At 37.0% G+C, this 19,758-nt stretch overlaps 4 protein-coding genes across 6 annotated transcripts; all 4 read left to right on the top strand.

The window, feature by feature from the left end:
- LOC105107893 (uncharacterized) lies at positions 1-2,918 on the top strand. Its single transcript, XM_011001973.1, has 3 exons — positions 1-639; positions 755-922; positions 1,075-2,918. Exons 1-3 carry the CDS (start codon positions 58-60, stop codon positions 2,794-2,796), a joined length of 2,472 nt encoding a protein of 823 aa, XP_011000275.1. The 5' UTR covers positions 1-57; the 3' UTR covers positions 2,797-2,918.
- Positions 2,919-3,264: 346 nt separating this feature from the next.
- On the top strand, positions 3,265-8,106 carry LOC105107894 (UDP-glucuronic acid decarboxylase 5). 2 transcript variants are annotated; one of them, XM_011001976.1, is made up of 13 exons: positions 3,265-3,387; positions 3,489-3,592; positions 4,440-4,526; positions 4,628-4,715; positions 5,401-5,492; positions 6,150-6,214; positions 6,293-6,381; positions 6,652-6,729; positions 6,812-6,905; positions 7,130-7,196; positions 7,310-7,373; positions 7,478-7,518; positions 7,656-8,106. In XM_011001976.1, the coding sequence occupies exons 2-13, from the start codon at positions 3,512-3,514 to the stop codon at positions 7,839-7,841; spliced, it is 1,032 nt and encodes a 343-aa protein (XP_011000278.1). In that variant the 5' UTR covers positions 3,265-3,387; positions 3,489-3,511; the 3' UTR covers positions 7,842-8,106. The 2 variants fall into 2 exon arrangements, with proteins under 2 accessions (XP_011000278.1, XP_011000276.1); XM_011001974.1 differs by having other exon boundaries at positions 3,266-3,387; positions 3,477-3,592.
- A 906-nt stretch (positions 8,107-9,012) lies between these two features.
- Positions 9,013-13,122, top strand: LOC105107896 (uncharacterized). Its single transcript, XM_011001979.1, has 6 exons — positions 9,013-9,380; positions 9,462-9,671; positions 9,800-9,905; positions 10,465-10,816; positions 12,140-12,424; positions 12,768-13,122. The coding sequence occupies exons 1-6, from the start codon at positions 9,227-9,229 to the stop codon at positions 12,912-12,914; spliced, it is 1,254 nt and encodes a 417-aa protein (XP_011000281.1). The 5' UTR covers positions 9,013-9,226; the 3' UTR covers positions 12,915-13,122.
- A 1,072-nt stretch (positions 13,123-14,194) lies between these two features.
- Positions 14,195-19,074, top strand: LOC105107895 (K-stimulated pyrophosphate-energized sodium pump protein). 2 transcript variants are annotated; one of them, XM_011001977.1, is made up of 11 exons: positions 14,199-14,513; positions 14,815-14,899; positions 15,036-15,232; positions 16,241-16,323; positions 17,297-17,342; positions 17,460-17,516; positions 17,696-17,750; positions 17,825-17,925; positions 18,041-18,104; positions 18,207-18,340; positions 18,643-19,074. In XM_011001977.1, the coding sequence occupies exons 1-11, from the start codon at positions 14,418-14,420 to the stop codon at positions 18,814-18,816; spliced, it is 1,092 nt and encodes a 363-aa protein (XP_011000279.1). In that variant the 5' UTR covers positions 14,199-14,417; the 3' UTR covers positions 18,817-19,074. The 2 variants fall into 2 exon arrangements, with proteins under 2 accessions (XP_011000280.1, XP_011000279.1); XM_011001978.1 differs by lacking the exons at positions 18,041-18,104; positions 18,207-18,340 and having other exon boundaries at positions 14,195-14,513.
- The last annotated feature ends 684 nt before the right edge of the window (positions 19,075-19,758 follow it).

A 19,758-nucleotide genomic window follows, 5' to 3' on the forward strand; every position in this document is an offset into this window, starting at 1 on the left:
ACCAGGCATTGCTCTTAGCAACAATAGGCGTCGACCACGCATTCTCGACTATAACACATGCCATTTCTCTCTTCTCGATCCAATCCCTGTAATAGTGTAATTATGCTAGCCACAACAGACCGTGCCCGAGCAGTGTGGCTCCGTTGCCTGGCCTCGGCGTTCAGGACTGCTCTGGCGTGTACTATAGTGGGTTGCACCACCCTTTATGGTCCAGCTGCTGTCCAACACCATATAGCCTTCCCTGCATTCTCTTATGTGACTGTGATACTCATAGTCACTGATGCAACTTTAGGTGACGCTCTTCATGGTTGCTGGCTAGCACTCTATGCCACGATCCAGAGCGTGGGGCCGGCTCTGCCGAGCCTTTGGCTGATTGGTCCAGGTCGGTTTACAAATGGCACCGTATCCTTAGCAGTGGCCCTGGGTGCATTTGTGGTGGCATTTCCTGAGGGGACTCATTTGATAGCAAAACGAATTGCACTGGGTCAGATTGTTATCGTGTACGTTATAGCTTTTATCAATGGTGTGGATACTGAGGCAATTGTGCATCCTTTGAATGTAGTCGCTAGTACCGCTATTGGAGTCTTCGCTTGTGTTCTTGCCCTGCTCTTACCATATCCAAGACTGGCTTGTTGGGAGGTGTTTACTATAATATCATTATATATGCATTATAACTAATTAATTAGCATGAATAGTTTGAAAATATTTTCGATAGTGGAAGATAAATATTAATCCTATAAAAATTACATTGCAGCTGAAACAAAATTGTGGAAGGCTAGCTGAAAACGTTTCCGAGAGGCTGAACCTCTATGTGAAAGCTTTCTGTGCAGAAGACAATGCATTGGCATTGACATCTATCTCCCAAGCCAAGTCATTGACTATTGCTGGTGCCAAACTTCTCCAGAGTATCAAACAATACCAAGTAAGAAATTTTGTATCATTTTATAACACTATTTATTGATTCTATTTGGCGCCGTCCACTACCAATGCAAGACTAGATTTCAATTGCAATTAGCTGAGTTGCTTATAATTAACTTGCATGCATGCACCATTTCTTTTCTGGATTGTGTACAGGAAAGCGTGAAATGGGAGAGGCTTCCATCGAAGTATCTGAGAAACTCTTACTTGAATCCGGGAGAGAGATTGCAAGAGCTAGAGATACCACTGAGAGGGATGGAAATAGCCTTAACCAGTGCCAGTTCATTTCCTATGAGAATGCTCGAGGCAGAGACCAAACAAGGTCTAGTTCAACTAGAGGAGCATGTTAGCCTGACCCTAAAACAGATCAAGAATTGTTTTCCTGGAGATTCTTTAATTGTTCCAGAATCAAATGCAGACAAAATAATCGAGTTCCTTCAAATACTTCAAGCAACGATCCCAACAAACCACGAAGATTTGCCCTCCTTTTTCTTCTTATTTTGCATGAAACTCCTCCAAAGCAAATCACTGGCGAAACCAATCACCTCCACACAACAAAAAGAATCAAGCGCTCCATGTCAGAAGAATGGGTTCTTCAAGAGCATGTGGATGAGCAACTGGTCCACAAGTGTAAACTGCAAAAGGCTTATGCCAGCATTCAAATGCTCTCTCTCCTTGGGCCTTGCAGTCCTGTTTGGTTTGATATATAGCAAGAAATATAGTTATTGGTCAGGCCTCCCTGTAGCCATTAGCATAGCTGCTGCAAGGGAGGCGACGTTCAAAGTTGCTAATGTTAAAGCACAAGGGACAGTCTTAGGGACTGTATATGGAGTATTTGGTTGCTTTGTGTTTGAAAGATACTTTCCAATAAGGTTTATCTCTCTCCTTCCTTGGTTCGTCGTTACCAGTTTTCTGAGGCACAGCCAGATGTATGGTCAGGCAGGTGGTATTTCTGCAGTGATTGGAGCTCTAATCATATTAGGCAGGAAAGATTTTGGCCCCCCAAGCGAATTTGCTATAGCAAGAATTGTGGAAACTTTTATTGGATTATCTTGTTCAATCATGGTAGACCTTCTCTTGCAACCCGCCAGATCTTGTACTCTAGCTAAAGTTCAACTTTCTAAATGTTTCGGGACATTGTCTGCTTGCGTTGGCTCAATGAACCTTGCAGCCAACAGCAAAACCAACTTGCTAGAGAAACAAAGGAGACTAAAATTGGATGTTAGCGAACTAGGGAAGGTCATTGGAGAAGCTGAGGTGGAGCCCAACTTCTGGTTTTTGCCTTTTCATAGTGCTTGCTATTGTAAGCTCTTGGCGTCTTTGTCAAAGTTGGGGGATCTCTTGCTTTTTAGTGCTGATGCAGTGGGACTCCTTGAACAAGTATCACAAAAACTTGGAGCTTCCTGGAAGGAGTCTGTAAATAAACTACATGGTGACGTTGAACTTTTCAAGGAAATGGCTGGTTCCTTGGGTAAATGTTTTGAGGATGTCACATTGTTGAAATCGCTAACATTTCTTGAAAAGAAACTTGAAAACAAGAACATCTCTTACGATCTTGAATTGGGAAAATCTTCAAACTGGAACATTTTTACAGCTTCCAGTTTAAAAGACGATAAGATAGATGGCATCATCAGCTCTTACCTCCAACATTCAAAAGAAATCGTCGAGAAGTTTCACGCACCTGATCATGAAGGGGAAAGGGAACTGAAGAGCCAGGTGGTCTTATGCTTGAGTGCTCTAGGTTTCTGCATGAGCAACTTAATAAAAGAGACAAGAGAGATTGAGAAGGGAATCATTGAACTTCTTCAATGGGAAAACCCTTCAAAAAACATAAATTTGTACGAGATTTCATGTAAAATCCACGCTCTAAACAATTGAACAATATTGTTACCAATTGTATAAATTTAATGCAAGAAGCCAATGCTTCTTTCGTCTGTAATAACTTTGAAAAACAGAATTCAAGTATTGAACAACTTGCCAAGGGAAAGTTGTGCAGCTCACTACCAATGTTAATCTTATGGCTTTTTTTTTAAGAAAAAAAGAAGTTATTGCATTCGAACCTTTTATTTATACACACTGCTTAATAGATAAAGTATTAAAAAAGAAAGCTATATTTTGTTGTATCTGGTTGGTGCTGCGTTTCATTATTGTTATCGAGGAGCTATCATTGATCGATGTCTGGTAGCCCATTTAACTTTTCGTAAAGTTTAAGGCATTTAAATATTTCTGTTCTTTTTATTGGCGGGTGGGAGGAAGGCGACGTGAATCTGAAGGTTCTAATTATTTTATTTGTTTGCGATTCAATATTTGGTGGAAGAAGTTTCGACGTTATAGAATATTATTATTACTGTAATGGTATTATAAATATCAGCATATGATTTCTCTGCTTTCGTCAAGCACACAGCTGAGAGAGAGAGAGAGTAAATTCGGGCTTCTGGGTTGGGTTATATTCCTCTCATCTTACCTCTGGTACTCCATTTGATTTGATTTGTTCTGTAATCATTATTTGATCACAATTTGATGTGTATGTATATTTGATTGATGCTTAAATTTGATAGGATTGCGTATAGGTATTGAAGTGAGATCTGATCAAATGGCATCAAACGGAGACCATCAAACAACTTTGAAGCCACCTCCAAGTCCATCTCCATTGCGAAATTCCAAGTTTTCTCAGGTGATTTTCGATTTCTCTTTCTTTTTTCCTTTTTTTATGCCCATCTGGGTAGATAGTCACAATTCTTGAAAAATTGCAATGCAGATATAATGCATTGCATGTATTGCAATACATACTCTTAGTGGATTTTTTGACTGTATGATAACGACTTCCTTATAGAGAGAGAGAGAGAGGTATGAGTGGTCCTACTTTTAAAAACATGCGGTGCAAGATCAAGAAAACTTAATCTTAATGGTGTTAATAGCTACTTGTTCTTTTCATGGATCTTTCTTTGTACTGCCTTCAATAATGGTGTAGCTAATTTCTTGAACTGGTTACACTTAGTTAGATTCTTGGCGTATATAAATAATAAATCATGCTAACTGCCGGAAACCAGTTTATGAAATTGGGTTTTTGAGATGATTTTCAATTTCCATTTCCACCACCAAATAAGCGCATCGTAGGTGGAAAACAGTGATCAGTGATGTTGCTTAGAGGGCTACGAAGGCTATAAATTCTCTATACTAAATGAATTTGCAACTGTTGATCTTTGAGGTCATTGAGATCTGACAATACTACTGTTTTCTAGTTTTAGGTGGTGATTTAACTTCTTGCTCTCTAGCTTTGATAGAGCAGTCCTTTCCCGTTCTTAATATGGTTTTCAAATAGCAACTCTTAATTTTTCTGCTGCTTGGAAAAAAAAAAAGCTGTATTTTGTTGCTTGACTAAATTTCGTACCTGCACAGTAATGCCTGCCCTCATTGCTCTCAATTTTTTCTCGTGATTATTAATATACTCTTGTGAATGAATTGCATTTGCAATTCAATGCTCTGTATTTAGTCTTATTTCATTGCATTATTGATGGCAGTCCAATATGAGAATTTTGGTTACTGGAGGAGCTGGATTCATTGGATCTCACTTGGTCGACAAACTAATGGAAAATGAGAAAAATGAGGTCAGCATGTTCCCTTACCTAATTCAGCCTCAGTGTAAGGTTTTTGACAAATAATGATTTGTTGTCCAATTTGATTGATGCGTCGAGTACATCATACACAGGTTATTGTTGCTGATAACTACTTTACTGGATCTAAAGACAATCTTAGGAAATGGATTGGTCAGCCGAGATTTGAGCTTATTCGTCATGGTATGCTCTTGTCTTCCAGTTTTTAGTTTTAAAAATTGACATCAAGTTTTTCCTTCCTTGTACAAGATACAATGCAGGTGTGTACACTATTAGGTCCAGTTATTTATAGCTCTTGTGAATTAAGTTATGGTTTCACTTGGGTCCATAACTAGGTAAAGACCTCTACGAGATAGTGTCATGGTATCATCCTAGTTAGAAACTAAACATGAGAAGCTTCATGTCAAGTTCGACTTTCGAATTAGATTTGAATATTTTGTCATTCATCTTGTTTTTGATGGTAGGGCTTGATGCCAAGTGCATTTTAAACTAAAGGCCAGGAAGCAGGTTCCTGGGATCTGGATTCTTGAAATTGCCCTACCTATATGTTTTTGCCCAAAGTGGTTGTTCTTATATGCCAAACTTAGTAGCTCTTTTTACAAGTGCATTACTTTCTACCATGCAGTAGATAATGGCACTCACTGCACTCTGAAAGAATAAGTGGGACAAAAGAAAATAATGGTAAACCACAAGTTAGACAAAGAATCTTCCATATGTTGCATCAAGGCCATTGAGATTTTGCGATTCAGCATTGATAAGAGTTTCTGAGGAGTTTGGCATACTATTATCAATGTATTTTCTGTTGCCTTTTATTTTTATGATATCAGAATGTTAATGCACATAACTTGTTTCTTTTTGTTCTTCCTAGATGTTACGGAGCCATTGTTGGTTGAGGTCGATCAGATTTATCATCTTGCATGCCCTGCTTCTCCCATTTTTTATAAATACAATCCTGTAAAGGTGTGTATATGTGCTATGTTGTTGCTAATTTACCATATTGTTTCAATGTATCTTTTATAAATACTAGTACTCTCTGCTAATTGCACATCAAGTCTCTTGTGCCTCAACATGATAACTTGATTTTCTACTCCAGTCCTTGTCCACCATTTCCTTCTTCTCTTTTGTTTTTCATTTTTTTAGAGGGTATCCACCATCCTTTCTCTGGCATTTGTAAATATTTTAATTTTCGGAAACCATGGTCCATCAATTAGTACTTGTTTACACCCTCTTAATTTTGCAACCAACAATCCAGCACCGTGATCAAGCAATGGCAAATAACCATCCATTAACAACCAGTTAGGTTGGAGTCATTTGACCATCAGAAGTTTGGAATAATCTATTTTGAATATTTGTGTTACCTATTTGTGTTGCCTGCCTTTGTCTTGTTTTAATCTTTCTGGGAAAATGAGTTTCTTAGTGAGCCTTGACACCTGATTTCACTAGATTGGTCCCATTTTCAGCCTCAGGAAGTAGAATAGGGAACAGCATGAGCCATGGTTGTTCTTCACATAACTCATACGTCACCAATTTAGTTTAATTGTTATAAATAATCTTATACATAGGAATATGCATTGAACCTTGGGACATTTTAACTTGGAAGCGTGTGATATCTTGCAGACAATAAAAACAAATGTGATTGGCACGCTGAACATGCTGGGTCTTGCCAAGCGAGTTGGAGCAAGGTTAAGGGATCATATCTTGTATTATTATTTTTAAAACTATCAATGAATGTGTTGACTCATTTATGATATTGGGAGCAGAATCTTGCTTACATCTACTTCAGAGGTATATGGTGATCCACTTGTACACCCTCAACCTGAGAGCTACTGGGGCAATGTTAATCCAATTGGTATGTTCAGTCATTGACCAAGCCAATTTTTCTTGCATTTTCACTGTTCAATGAAGATAGGAGTTTCTTTGAACTAGCTCTTGTTGATGGGCTTGCTCTTGTAGCAAGCTTTGCTTTCATTTGATGCATGGATCGTGTATATATCTTCACCATCTGGTCCAATGCACTGTTTTTTAAGTTCTCTGCAACTCTGCATTATAAATTTTGTAAGAATGTTCATTGCGTTGTAGCATTGTTTTAACATCAAGTTCATCCCCTTTTGTGCAATAGGGGTTCGGAGCTGCTATGATGAGGGGAAGCGTGTGGCTGAGACATTGATGTTTGACTATCATAGGCAACATGGGATAGGTAAATGTGTTAACTTTCTCCATATGGAACCGAGTTTTCCTTGCTAATAATTTTTCTGACATGGTTTCTTTAATGTTGATAGAAATTCGCATTGCTAGAATTTTCAACACATATGGACCGCGCATGAATATTGATGATGGGCGTGTTGTGAGCAACTTCATTGCTCAAGCACTTCGGTAAGTCCTTGTTCTGTCATGGGTATCAGTGTGTTCGTAGCTTTATTTGTTAGCTTTAGTTGACAAGAAGTCTAGGTCCATGCTTTTGTTTCACCATCCTTGTGGTTTCTAATGAAAATCCCTGATGCTTTGTTTTATAAAAAGTTCTTTAGATATTGGGTAATTTTTTTTGCATATGTTCCCATAGCTTTTAATTTACTCTACTATCTTTTGAATTTGTGTAGTGGTGAACCATTGACAGTTCAAAAGCCTGGAACTCAAACTCGCAGTTTCTGCTACGTCTCTGACATGGTATGCAGAACACACACACACACACTTGTATATATGCATGTGTATCAACTTCAATCTCGGGTGATATGCAATGGGTTTCCTAGAGTCTCAAATGCTCGCTTAAAATGTATCAGGTTGATGGCCTTATTCGCCTCATGGAAGGAGAGCACACTGGACCAATCAACATTGGAAACCCAGGTATGTTTGTGCTTACGTTGAAAAGGTTGGACTTGTCAATATATCCCAGTATCATGTATATATTTCTTGCCACTTACCTCGTTGTTCTTTCTGTACATTTCCAGGGGAATTTACCATGACTGGGCTTGCTGAGACAGTGAAGGAGGTTAGTTTCCAATGTTGCCCCCCCTCCCTTTCTGAGCCAAATATTCAGTGTGCACACTTCACAGTTCGACAACATTTGTGCTGAAGCAGTATGGTCGTAGTTTTGTTTTTGACAAACGTTAACCTCTTTTTTCCCAGCTTATTAATCCTGGTGTGGAGATAAACATGGTGGAGAATACTCCTGATGATCCACGACAGAGGAAACCTGACATTACAAAGGCAAAGGCATTGTTGGGATGGGAACCAAAAGTTAAGTTGCGGGATGGCCTTCCCCTGATGGAGGAGGACTTCCGGCTGAGGCTTGGAGTCACCAAAAAGAAGTGAAAAACTACCACTGATACTGAAGATGAGCAGTGCTCTACATTGATGTTTCTTTCTCCTTGAGTACACCATTGCATCTGCCCTAGTTCAGTGTCATGTTTTAGGAAATAAGCGGTGATGATGCATGGCCTTTACCCTGATCTTATAGTTAATGCAATTATCACCATTATCATGCTTTCACAATCTTATCTTTCAGTTCGATTCATTCATTGTTGTTGCAACTTGTTGCCCTGGGTTTTGATGAAATAATGACTGGTAAATTTTTAAAGTTTTTGAAATTATTATTTAAAAAAAATAATGATCAATATCATATGAACTACGTTGATATACTAGCTGCTTTACATCTGGACACCAATTCTCTTTACATGGGACCTTCGAGATGTCTTTATTGTCTAACGAAAGCACACTTACGATTGTTATCCCCCGAGGATTCATCTGTGCTAGGTTACTACTCTCTATGTTCCATATTTATCACTCATTTACTACTCTTGAAATTATGCAACAAACATGTTACATTAACATACGTTGTTGCACATGTTTTTTGGGCATGGTTTAGTATAATGTAATATTATATATTATCCATCTTCGCATTCCTCAATAAATCCATAATTTAATATAAAAATAATTTTAATTTATTATTAAATCATGAATTTAAATTTAAAAATATATTATTAAATCATGGACTTAAATTAAAAAATATCTTGATATTCATCTATATTTAGATTTCATAAGATTAATACAACCTGACTTAATTAGGTTTTAAATCAATTTAAAATTAAAAAGGAAGGGAAACTACCATCCCTTCGTACATCATCATTATGCACCAAATATATTACAATAATATATGGATAATATAAGTTGCGCATGTCTTTTTAGCATGGTTTATTATAATTCAATATCATATATTATATATTCTTGTGTCTATCATTCTGAGATATTTATGATAATTAACAAAATAAAATATAGTTATTTAAACTTTGAAGATGTAGTTTAATTAATTAATCCTAAATTTACATTTTAAAAATCACACCCACAAATTTTAAAACCATTAAAATCTTATGTAATCGTTAATTTTAATATTTCAATAAATTAATCGAAATTGCGTCAACCCGCCGCGATAGTCATCTTAGTTATATATATACATATGTATGTATGTATGTATGTATGTCCACCTGTCAATAGCATACTTGTTCTCCGAATGCTAACGTGGATCTCCTCCTCTCTCTTGTCCCTGTTATCACATTAGCTGTAACTGAAATGGTAAAAAGGAACAGCCTCCCCCTCCACCTCCATCTTTCTTTCCCCTTGTTATCCTTTCCAGTTTCTAGATTTTACTAGAAAGTCAAAAGAAAACACAATCTGATTTTGACCGGGGTTTGCCGGAGGAGATGGAAGTGCCAAGCGACGACACTGTTTTGATCGAGAAAGGAAAGAAGGCAGGAGATCCTCACGTGATCACCGTTAATTGTCCCGACAAGACCGGCCTTGCCTGCGATATTTTTCATGTAATTCTTGACTATGGACTTTACATTACCAAAGGAGGTAGTTATTCTTACTAATATTATTTGGTTTTGTTTTTATTAATTAATTATTACAATTATTGAAGTGATATTTATGGAGCAGATGTTTCAACTGATGGGAGATGGTGCTACATGGTATTCTGGGTGGTTCCACACTCACGGTCCATTATAAGATGGACTCATTTGAAGAACAGACTTTTATCTGTATGCCCTCCATGTTCGGTCTCCTTTGACTGGAACCAGCAGCAATCCAAGTCTTGTCCGGTTTACTTGTTGAAGTTCTTTAGTCTCGACAGGAAAGGATTGCTGCATGGTAATTAATAGAGTACATTTTTATCTTTATGTTAATCTTTGCTTTCGTCGCTGCTTACTGCTTCCTTGGGTTAGTCTGATTATGATAATTCTATCTCTGATGCAATTGGAAAATGTTTTTCTTGTTAGATGTTACTCAGGTTTTGTGTGAGCTGGAGCTAACAATCCAGAGGGTCAAAGTTACTACAACCCCAGATGGCAGAGTCTTGGACCTCTTTTTCGTTACGGATAAACTGTAAGATTTTTTTTCTTTCTTTCTTTCTCTTTTGGAATTTATTCGAATTCCTGTCTTGGGTGGGGTCAATCTTGATTTTTTCTACTGTATAAGGAGAATTCTGTCCTGCCTTTTAATTCAAGTCAATGGAAAAATTGTCTAAACCACTCACTGCATATCTTAGGCCTTGAGTTACTGAGGGCTGAGGTCACGTAAGCTAGTACTTCCTTGGTTTTTTGTTATTGAGTCTGAGTGAATAGAGATGGCAGCTACTTTGTTATCCTTGGAACCTATCATGTGCCTGTTTATGGCATGGTTCTTCCCAGGTTTTTGCTGACCTACCAATCTTTTTCCTGAACAATTGACAATGACATGATAAGAATGATGATCTATACTTCGTAGTGAAGTGAATGGTTGTTCGTGGAAGTCAAAGATATGGCTAGATTCTGTCTGATGTTCATCAGGTCATTGAACACTTCTCTGAATCGATCATGAGATCAATTGTAATTAAAAACCCAGGAGTCTGGGTTGGATTTTGTGGGTGTATTAATCTCCATTCTATTCCACAATTTTGTTACAGGGAGCTATTACACACAAAGCAACGACAAGATGAGACATGTGAACAATTGCATGCTGTACTAGGTGAATCATGTATCAGTTGTGAACTTCGATTGGCAGGACCCGAGTATGAATGTCTTCAGGGCATGTCTTCTCTTTCTCCTGTTATTGCAGATGAATTATTTCATTGTGAGATATCAGATAAAGAAATCCATTCACAAGCTCTTAGCCTAGATATGATGAAATTGAAAAGGACAGATGTAGTGATAGACAACTCACTGAGCCCTGCTCATACGCTGCTTCAAGTGCGATGTGTTGATCACAAGGGTCTTCTTTATGATGTGATGAGAACTTTAAAAGACTGCAATATACAGGTATGGATTTGCATCTTCCACCATATTTATCCAATATATATTTTTAGGATTAACTAGACTCTGTCCATTGTTAGTATTTTAAGTTTATCACTACGGTGAACTTAGAATGGGCCCTTAATCATTTCATGCTCGGAATGTTTCTGTGCCGGCATTGACAAGACAACACCAGTTACCTAAACTTGTTACGTTTCTATATTGGCCCAGCTGTAACAAACTTGATAATTAGGTTAATAGTAATAGTAATTTTTTTGAGTTAAAAAAAATGATTACAAAAATGTAATTGAAAAAAAAAGATAAAAGATAGTTTTTGAGTACATTTGAGGTTGCTGGGTTCTTCATAGGGCATATTTGATTGTTTCCTCTCATGACTTAGCAGAAAGTCCCAGTGAGTTTTTTCATCCTCTTTTTTCCATAGCATATAATTTTATTTAAATAGAAGATAAATTCAAACATACTAAAATTTAAATTTTAAAGATTCTAATCTGATAACTTTAAATTTTAATGGAAGTAAATCAAGGCTATGACTGTCACAATTCTACCCCCATTAAAAACCTTGGCCTCAAGATTCGAGAGGTTCCTTAGCTAACTTGTTTTGAAGTTGTCGCACTGGTTCTTTCAAAATTCTTTGTTGAGTTTGTTGGTGTAGTTGTTGCTCCTCCAGTCATTTCATGCAGGCAACTGCTTTAATAAGTTATGATATCCATGTTACCATGGATCTACTGTTCTGATACCAATTGTAACAAATTTGATCATTCAAGATGATAACAAGAGCACTTTTATTGAATTAAAAGAGATTAACTACAAAGACCTAATTAATAAAAGATAAAGGATAGTTTCTGAGCATATTTGAGGTTGTCCGGTTCTCTATAAAAGCATATTCAAAGTTGTCCAATTCTCTTATGATTTAATAGAAAGCCCATAAGTTTTTCCATCCTCTATTTTTGGTAGCCTAGAATTCTATTTAAATAGAAAAGAAATTCAAACAAATTCAAATTTAGAATATCTTAATATGATCACTTTGAATTTAAATAGGAGTAAATCAAAGATAGGACTGTTACACCAGCCTACCTCTTCCCCTAATTAAAGGGGTCAGCAGCAAAATTTCGAACTAGATGTGAAAAGATGCATATCATTGAAATGCAATAGCTTCCAAACAGACGGGTTTATTATAAAAGAAGGATTACATGGAAGGCTGGGCCAAATTCGTTATGATCAGATTATTCCATCTTCTACCTTCTTGAAATTGTGTTAGCACTTAGTGCATTGATGCAGAGAATATTGTCATTTAATTCACCCATATTGTTTGCTATTTTTCTGATACAGATAGCTTATGGTCGATTCTCCCTGGTGACCAATGGTCATCGTGATTTGGACCTATTTATTCAGCAAAAGGATGGAAAAAAGATAGTTGATCCTGAGAAGCAAAGTGCCTTGTGTTTCCGTTTGAAGGTTGAAATGCTTCATCCATTACGTGTTATTATAGCAAACCGAGGACCTGATACTGAACTTCTAGTTGCTAATCCAGTCGAGCTCTCTGGAAAGGGAAGACCCAGAGTATTCTATGATATTACACTTGCTCTAAAAGCACTTGGGATCTGCATATTTTCGGTAAGAAGTCATTGCATTAGACAGAAAAACTCAAAGATGCATCTGCACATTGCATCTTCATTCAACTTGCCTTGGAGTTTTTGATTGGGAAATTATGCAATGCATAGGACAATTCCAATGTGGCTTGGAATTAGGGCACTGGAATGCTTTATAAGCAATTTACTGATCCTATTTCCTTCTATCTCGGATGCAACTGCTATTATTAATATAATAAAACAACATTATAATGAAGAGGCTGATAACTTCATGTCAGTCGCCAAGTGCAGATGGAAATCTGAATTCGGTTCTAATGTTTCCCATAAACAGTGAAATATTTCTAACACTATGCAATTTTGGTTCTTAGGCTGAAAAAGGAAGTTATTCAACCTCTGATCGTGAATGGGAGATATACAGATTTCTTCTAGAGGAGAACTGCAAATTTCAGTTATCAAATATGATGGCTAGAAATCAGATTGTGGATACAGTTAGAAGAACACTGATGGGTTGGTGAGTTTATTCATTTTGTGTGTACTTTGGTCCTCGTAGCTGTCGCCTTCCTAAGATTTTCCGCTTGGCTCTGCATTTTATGGTATGCAGACCATTTGTACAGTGTGTACAATCCAATTTATGTTATGTAAAGACGGCTTGTACTCTCAAATCACCTTACACTTACTGGTCGAGAGGTTATACTGTGGTCTTATTTCCTCTTGATTGTGAAACCTTCGCTGCATTGCAGTTTAAATTGGAAGATTTTTATTCCTGATATATTATGCTCAGATGCAAACGAAGCTTCTCAAAAATCAGTCTGTACTATGGTCACATGACTGCAGCAGAATTATCGGTGAAGACCATGAATCCTCGATGTTCTTGAATGCCATCTAAATTGTTCTAATTGCTAAAATTGAATTCCGGTGCTTCTGGAGTTTGTAAGAAGCTAGGCGTATTTCTGTCGGATTAATTTGGTGTGTTAGTTATGTTGATATGCATTGCACCTCTCCATTGCTCAGTGTTTCATAGCAGAAGGAACAGGTGAGTGCTGTTTGGGTAGTTGGTGCATCGATTACCTTTCTTTGCCTGGAAGGAAAATAAGCAGCTGGTGGAGGTATCTTCCATTGATCAGGGCTCGAAGTCGTAAAGTCCCCATGTGAATTCGAGGCAATATGAACCCCAAGGTAAAGAAACTATTGCTTCTCTTGGGGACAAGAAACTATTGCTTCTCCGTAAGCTTTGCTTTGCGAGCACACAAAGAAAAACCTTTAAAGCCCCTTTCTCAATCACTAGTGCTCAATTATGTTCGTGTTATTCAAATCCGTCATTCTCAATATCTTTGTACATTTATCATTTTGTTTTTTTCTTAAAAAGAAAAAAGAAAAACAGATCTTTGTGGGGTTTTCTATAAACTTGATCAAAACCCTATATTTCTAAATTAATCCACAGCTCCGTGCTTTCATCAATTATGTTCTTATTCAATTTATTTTATTTTTTTTATTTTTGAAAAAGAGACAGATGAAGATAGAGTAGATAAGTTGATAAGATTCTATCAGGAAAAGAGGTGTATTTGGACAAAAAGAACAATACTTATTGGGAATGGATGATGATAATCAACATGTCGAGTGACTACTTAAGGATTTATTACACCGCAAGGACTAATTCATTAGTTTTGATTAACTACGGGGCTAAGTTATAATTAACTCCTAATTTATCCTCCTAACATAATCCAAAGCGACCACCGTTACCTTTGACGAGCGATATAATCATTATTGTAACTACCGTGCCCGGTCTCGTCAAGACCAAACAGTGACAAATCCCATAATCCCCTTTAAAAATTAAAAAAGAAGCTGTGTTCTAGATTATCGAATTGAATGCAGGAGGGAGAGAAGCCTCTCGTTTAGTTTCGCAAGAGACGAGAATTTGATTGTTTTCTTGGGTCGGAATTTATTTATCAGGCTAGGGAGGGAGATTTTGGGATCCAATGGTTAAAGATTGTTGTTAAGATAGTAAGTTAGATAAAGAAATGAAAATGGAAGAGACAAGTTTAACGACGCCAGGAACTGGAAGTTCATCTTATCTGAAGGCTCTCACCGTTGAAATCGAGAAAAAGCTGCAAAGGGTTCCTTCCTTCTCTTGCACTCTATTTTCTATTTCTTTATTTTGGATCCTTTTGTTTACCATCGTCATCATGTAGTCAAGCGGATTAAGGAAAGTTTTTTATACTCAGATTTAAATCAAGATTTGATAATTTTTTGTCCTAATAGAGAATTTGCTTAGCTAGAGAGCTATAGGGTGGGTGGGTTTTTTTTTTTTTCATTTCTTGCTTGAGAATCAATCCAATGTTTGTTTTACAGAGTAAGATTGAGTGTCCTTATTCCATAAAAAAAAAAATTACGTGATGTTTTAGTAACCAATTGCAGGCACTAGCTTCTGCATCTCAGAGACGGAACTTGTTACAAGAATTGTTTGCTGACATTGCTTTGGAAGTTGATGATCGTGCTCGAGGTCAGTTAAAACTAGATGTTTTTATCAATTTGTGTTAATGGGTTGTTGTTGTTTCTCATTTTTGCCTATTATATTATGCACATTTTTTATTGTTCCATAACCACTGGATTTTTTCTTGCGTTGACATCGAACACAGGTATAATTTTCAGCAGGGAAGAAGATGAAATTTCTCCTGCTGAAGCTGCTGCTGATGGCCAATTGTGCTTTTACGATGTGCTTGCTGATTATTATGTTTGGGTGCCTGCGAGTGGAAAACAAATTCTTCATTTGATTGTCCAACTCTGGAGCCAGTCATTTGCATCACATATTTTCGCTCTTTTGTTCCATAAATGGGTATGCAATCTTGGCTGAGTTCCAGTAATGTTTGTTCTATTTTTCATCCACAAAGGATCACAACACAACAAGTCTTTTGAGAGCTTGATATAAACACCCTTATTTTCCACGCCTGGTTGCTTGTTGAATGTCAAGCAAGAAAGCCTCTCAAGATTTCTTCTTTGCTGCTGTCTGTATTCGTTGCATATGTAGGTCGTCAAGTTGATCTATTGTTTGCTGTTCCTTCGCTGCAATGCAATTTATTTGAACTTCCCAATGACAAAACAGTGTAGGCTCTGGTAGGTTGTAATTTTGACTTTTCTAAACTTGATGAAATATAATATAGAATTGCTTGCAATGGAAAACGTGGAAATGAAAAGGGGTCGAAATTTCTCTTTTAGGTGTGAAGGAAAAGAAAAAAAAAATGTTTGTTTCTCAATCTATGCTAGATTTCTTTATATTTCAAATTTTTTCCTTAAGGTGCACGACTGCTATTATTAACCACTATTCACAAAAATTGTGGATTTAAGAGATACCAATAGTGTCTTGTATCCCAGGGTAGACGCTATTTTCACATTTGACATGTCTTGGATCTTTGGCAGAGATTCCTAACGTGTAAACCATGTTTTGTGGCTTCTACGGTTAGATTAGGCCTTGTTTCATCATTAATGTGTTATTGTTCAAAATTAGAAGTTATTATATTCAAGTTTGGGCTTAAATGACATACATTTTGGGTTTTCACTTGATTTGGGAAGGTGCTGCTATTTAAAAAAAAAATAAGTGGTTTGAAACTTGAGCAATAATTTAGTTAAGTTTATTTCTTGAATCTGTGTTTTTGTTGAATTCAGATGTGTGTGTAGTTGAAGGTTATTATATGGGTTGCATGAATGCAATTTGAAAGTTTATGTTTCTTTTTTTATGTTGACCATCCAGATTTATTTGAAACATTAAAATCTTATGGGAAATTATAGTTCTATATTCCATCAGTGGTGACCATATAACATCGAGTTGCACTCATGTTTTCTGCAGCTTTTTGAAGCTCAGCTGGATAATACTGAAGTACTTGTTCGTTTCTCATCTGCTCTTGTTCAAGGTGCTACAAATGTTTTGTGGTAAGAATATCAGCAAGCTTTGAATGGTAGTCATTTGGTGGCTACTAGGAATCAAAGGATTTTGAAGTTGAATTGAGCTGCTAATTACTAATGAATGTTGGGAACTCTGTCTATCATGTTGATCAATACATGAACTATTAAAGGAATTGTGAGTTTTATTCTCTATGTGCCTTTTCTTTTTCCTGAATATAGATGGGGAAATATTGTTAATTTTGAAGGTGACACTCTCCGAGATTCAGAATTCTATTTACTTCATATGTTTTTTTCTTTTTCTTCTTGTTTCCAGATGGGTTTGGGTTGTAATATGAAATCAATTTAGTTTAGGGAAATTGGTGCTTTGACTATTGGATCACAACTGATTAAAATTGTAACTGCTTAGAGCAAGCGGTATATGCCATTCTGTGAAGGGGATTATATTTTTCCAAAAGAAAAGAGGTTAAGGTGTCCTACCATTCATTGTAGAAATGGTTCAGGAAAAAAGAAATGAAGAAAGGAAAAGGAATTTTGCTATTCATTTAGCTTCTGGTAACCTCTTAAGTTGTTTGATTGTGCTAACTTTAATTCCTGATATTCTAAGTGGCTTAACATTACATTAGCTGAGTCCATCCTTGCCTTTTCTTTTCCTTTTATCTTGAACCAAATTTCTGGATCTCTCACATCCAAAATTTGGTACCACCACTGAAAATCCATTTTTTCAGAGGGAGACATGGCAAACCAAAGTAGTGGAGTGCCTTAATATCATAAGTTTCTAGAAGTTTCTAGTAAAGTTTCACATATTATTGAGTGCTGTTGATAAAAGTTGCATGTCCAGTTAATTACTGTACAAACAAGCCATCATTAGAATCGTACACTTGGATTTGACAAACAACGTATTTACCCTTTCCATGTTGTTGGGTTGAAGATATATCGCTGCATATTCTATTCTCACATTCCAAGCATGGAACAATGACTTGAACCTGGTAAAACTTTGCAGGATTGACATCCAAACAAACAAAAGGCATTTCCAGTCCCTATTTCAGGCAAGTGTCCTTCCAACAATGTAATGTAATCCCTCCTACTGGATATACATGGTAGAATTACAGTCTCTGTGTAATTATTTCATCTTCCTCCTTAACCGTTGTCCTTGTTAATTTCAGTATCTCCTTGAGGAAGTTGCCTTGGAGCCTATGCGGTTGAACAGAATTCCAGTGCAGGTCAGGCATTGATTTTTCACTCGTACATGGCTTTTTTTTTCTGCATGCTTGCCTTTGATTGCACGCCTAGAAATATTATGGCGTGGACTTTGAAATTATCATTTAGTTGGCATATGTAGTGAAAATTTCCATGAACAGCGTTTGCATTGCAAAATAATGTCAGTCTTCCATTAAATCAGGCCCAGAGGGAACTGTTTCTTTTACTCTCAAGGTTCATACTCTTTTACAACTCAGGTAAGCTGTATAAATTGTATAGATTCAATCTTCAACAACAAATGGGTTGTCATTTTCTTATATGATCTATGCAGTTGACAAGATCGACAGCTTCTTAAAACAATTTCCTATTTTTCCAAATGCTTTCTTGGTTGGTGGTCCCGCAGACTTCTTTGTTATTGAACTTGCAGATCAGGTATATTCTATATTCAGTCCTTAGGGCATTTGTTTTTGATGAGTGGGTTTACTTTCTTGCCTGTAGAGAATACATTTGCGTGTTCATATGGTCTCCAAATTCTTTTGCTTGTCAGCTTCAAAAGTTAAAGGTGGAGCCAGTTCTATTGCATTACCTTTCACAAATTAAAGTTCTCCAAGGTGGTATTATTCATCTCTTTCCAAAAAATAGTGTCTAACATTGAACTGACCTGATATAATTGCATGTTATTCTGAGTAGGGTAGTGTAATTAATTTCTGCAGGCATGGAATTGAGAATGACCACAAGTACAAGATTAAAGGCATGTTTGTATAGCTTTACTTCTCCTGGCGGTCCAATGTATCCCACTAGAGCTGTCCGTCATGCTGCCTGGGATGCTTTGGATTTGCTTTTCCCCGTGAGTGTTTTTTTCCCTGGTTGCTAGTGGCGTCTACCCAGTTACCTGGCAAATTTCATTAATGAACTGTCATGAAAGTGCATATTTAGGTATTGAATTTATAATCAACAAGTCATTTTTTATGCAATGTGGTATTTGTATCAAATGATACGATGCTTGAGATGATGAGGTGCATTTACAGCTTTTTTTATCATGCCTGAAAAATTATTGGCTTGGAAAAGAAACTTCAGTTGATGCATGATTCCACATTCCTAGTGCATACCTGTCATGTCTTTGGCAATGATATTAATTGTCCGCCACAGGTTGGACGGTATCCTCGCCATTTCATAAGCCTGTTTTTTCGACTGCTATATCCATGGTACTGGCCGTCATCATGTTGGAACTTCATAATATCTTGCATCAAGGCCGTATTCTATTCTCTGCTGAGGGTGTTGTTTTCTAGATGGGATAAGCTGAGAGAGCCAAAGAACTGCTAGACCTGATGCCAAAACCAGCTCCCCTAAAGCTTACACTTGCACTTTCAGCTTGAACGTGTAGCATTTCATGTTATTTTGTGTTGTACAAGTGCTTTCCCTTTGCTTGAGTTACCCTCTCGTTTTAGTCTTTTGAGGGTAATTTCCATATACATGTTAGTTTTCTAACATGTATATTATAATTGGATGCATAACTAAATTGTATTCTTAACATTATTCCAATTGGTCAAGTTTATTTGAAGTAACGGTGTTTGAATGGAATGCTTCCAGAAAAGCATATGCATGTTATTTTCAAAGCACCGGTCAGGGCTGTACTGAACTTAAAAGTACGGTTAAATTTGAACTCCGAAAAAGATGTAACGGTGTTTGAATGGACATGGAACTGCGGTGGCAAGATCCGCAAGGAACATGGGAAGAAAAACTGTGGAAAAGCAGCCTGATTCCAGAAAAATTGGTGGAGAATAACCTGACGTTAACCAATTTCTGTTCAGGAACAGCGTGTGAGCTTGACGGAGAGGGAGCTATAGCCTCTCTGTTTTTTCTTTTTTGAAGCGGACATGTAAAACACCTATGGTATAAAAGACATGCTCCGGCACATTGATGGAGAGAAGAGCAATGACAAGAGGCTTCATTGATGGATGCAACTTAAGCTTTCAAAATGCAATTCAAGAGCTGTTAAGACTTACCCTCTGGTCCAAGATGATTTGCAGCAAACATAACGGACTCTTAAGGGTGTACCAGCTGAGTTCAGAAATAAAGGCAGGCTAGGTATCAGGAGATTCAGGGCATCCACGTAAAACTAGCTCTCACTCCCAGGCTTCTCCTACCTAATTCACTTATACACAATAGCAGTCATAAGCTGCCGGAATGACTGCAGCCAGAATTGCTGTTAGCTGTAATACTGCATTCCAAATGGAGCAATAGATGAACCAGAAAACAGCTTGA

The sequence above is a fragment of the Populus euphratica genome, unplaced genomic scaffold (genome assembly GCF_000495115.2).
Source record: "Populus euphratica unplaced genomic scaffold, PopEup_1.0 scaffold175.1, whole genome shotgun sequence".
NCBI classification, from domain to species: Eukaryota; Viridiplantae; Streptophyta; class Magnoliopsida; order Malpighiales; family Salicaceae; genus Populus; species Populus euphratica.

Bases quoted from the DNA above. Each gene is read 5' to 3' on its own strand.
- LOC105107893 (XM_011001973.1), top strand. From the start codon at position 58: ATGCCATTTCTCTCTTCTCGATCCAATCCCTGTAATAGTGTAATTATG. The intron at 640-754 runs GTGTTTACTATA...ATTACATTGCAG, and splicing joins CAAGACTGGCTTGTTGGGAG to CTGAAACAAAATTGTGGAAG. The intron at 923-1,074 runs GTAAGAAATTTT...GATTGTGTACAG, and splicing joins AGAGTATCAAACAATACCAA to GAAAGCGTGAAATGGGAGAG.
- LOC105107894 (XM_011001976.1), top strand. From the start codon at position 3,512: ATGGCATCAAACGGAGACCATCAAACAACTTTGAAGCCACCTCCAAGT. The intron at 4,716-5,400 runs GTATGCTCTTGT...TGTTCTTCCTAG, and splicing joins ATTTGAGCTTATTCGTCATG to ATGTTACGGAGCCATTGTTG. The intron at 7,519-7,655 runs GTTAGTTTCCAA...CTTTTTTCCCAG, and splicing joins TTGCTGAGACAGTGAAGGAG to CTTATTAATCCTGGTGTGGA.
- LOC105107896 (XM_011001979.1), top strand. From the start codon at position 9,227: ATGGAAGTGCCAAGCGACGACACTGTTTTGATCGAGAAAGGAAAGAAG. The intron at 9,906-10,464 runs GTAAGATTTTTT...ATTTTGTTACAG, and splicing joins TTTTTCGTTACGGATAAACT to GGAGCTATTACACACAAAGC. The intron at 12,425-12,767 runs GTAAGAAGTCAT...TTTGGTTCTTAG, and splicing joins TTGGGATCTGCATATTTTCG to GCTGAAAAAGGAAGTTATTC.
- LOC105107895 (XM_011001977.1), top strand. From the start codon at position 14,418: ATGAAAATGGAAGAGACAAGTTTAACGACGCCAGGAACTGGAAGTTCA. The intron at 15,233-16,240 runs GTATGCAATCTT...TGTTTTCTGCAG, and splicing joins CTCTTTTGTTCCATAAATGG to CTTTTTGAAGCTCAGCTGGA. The intron at 18,105-18,206 runs GTGGTATTATTC...TAATTTCTGCAG, and splicing joins ACAAATTAAAGTTCTCCAAG to GCATGGAATTGAGAATGACC.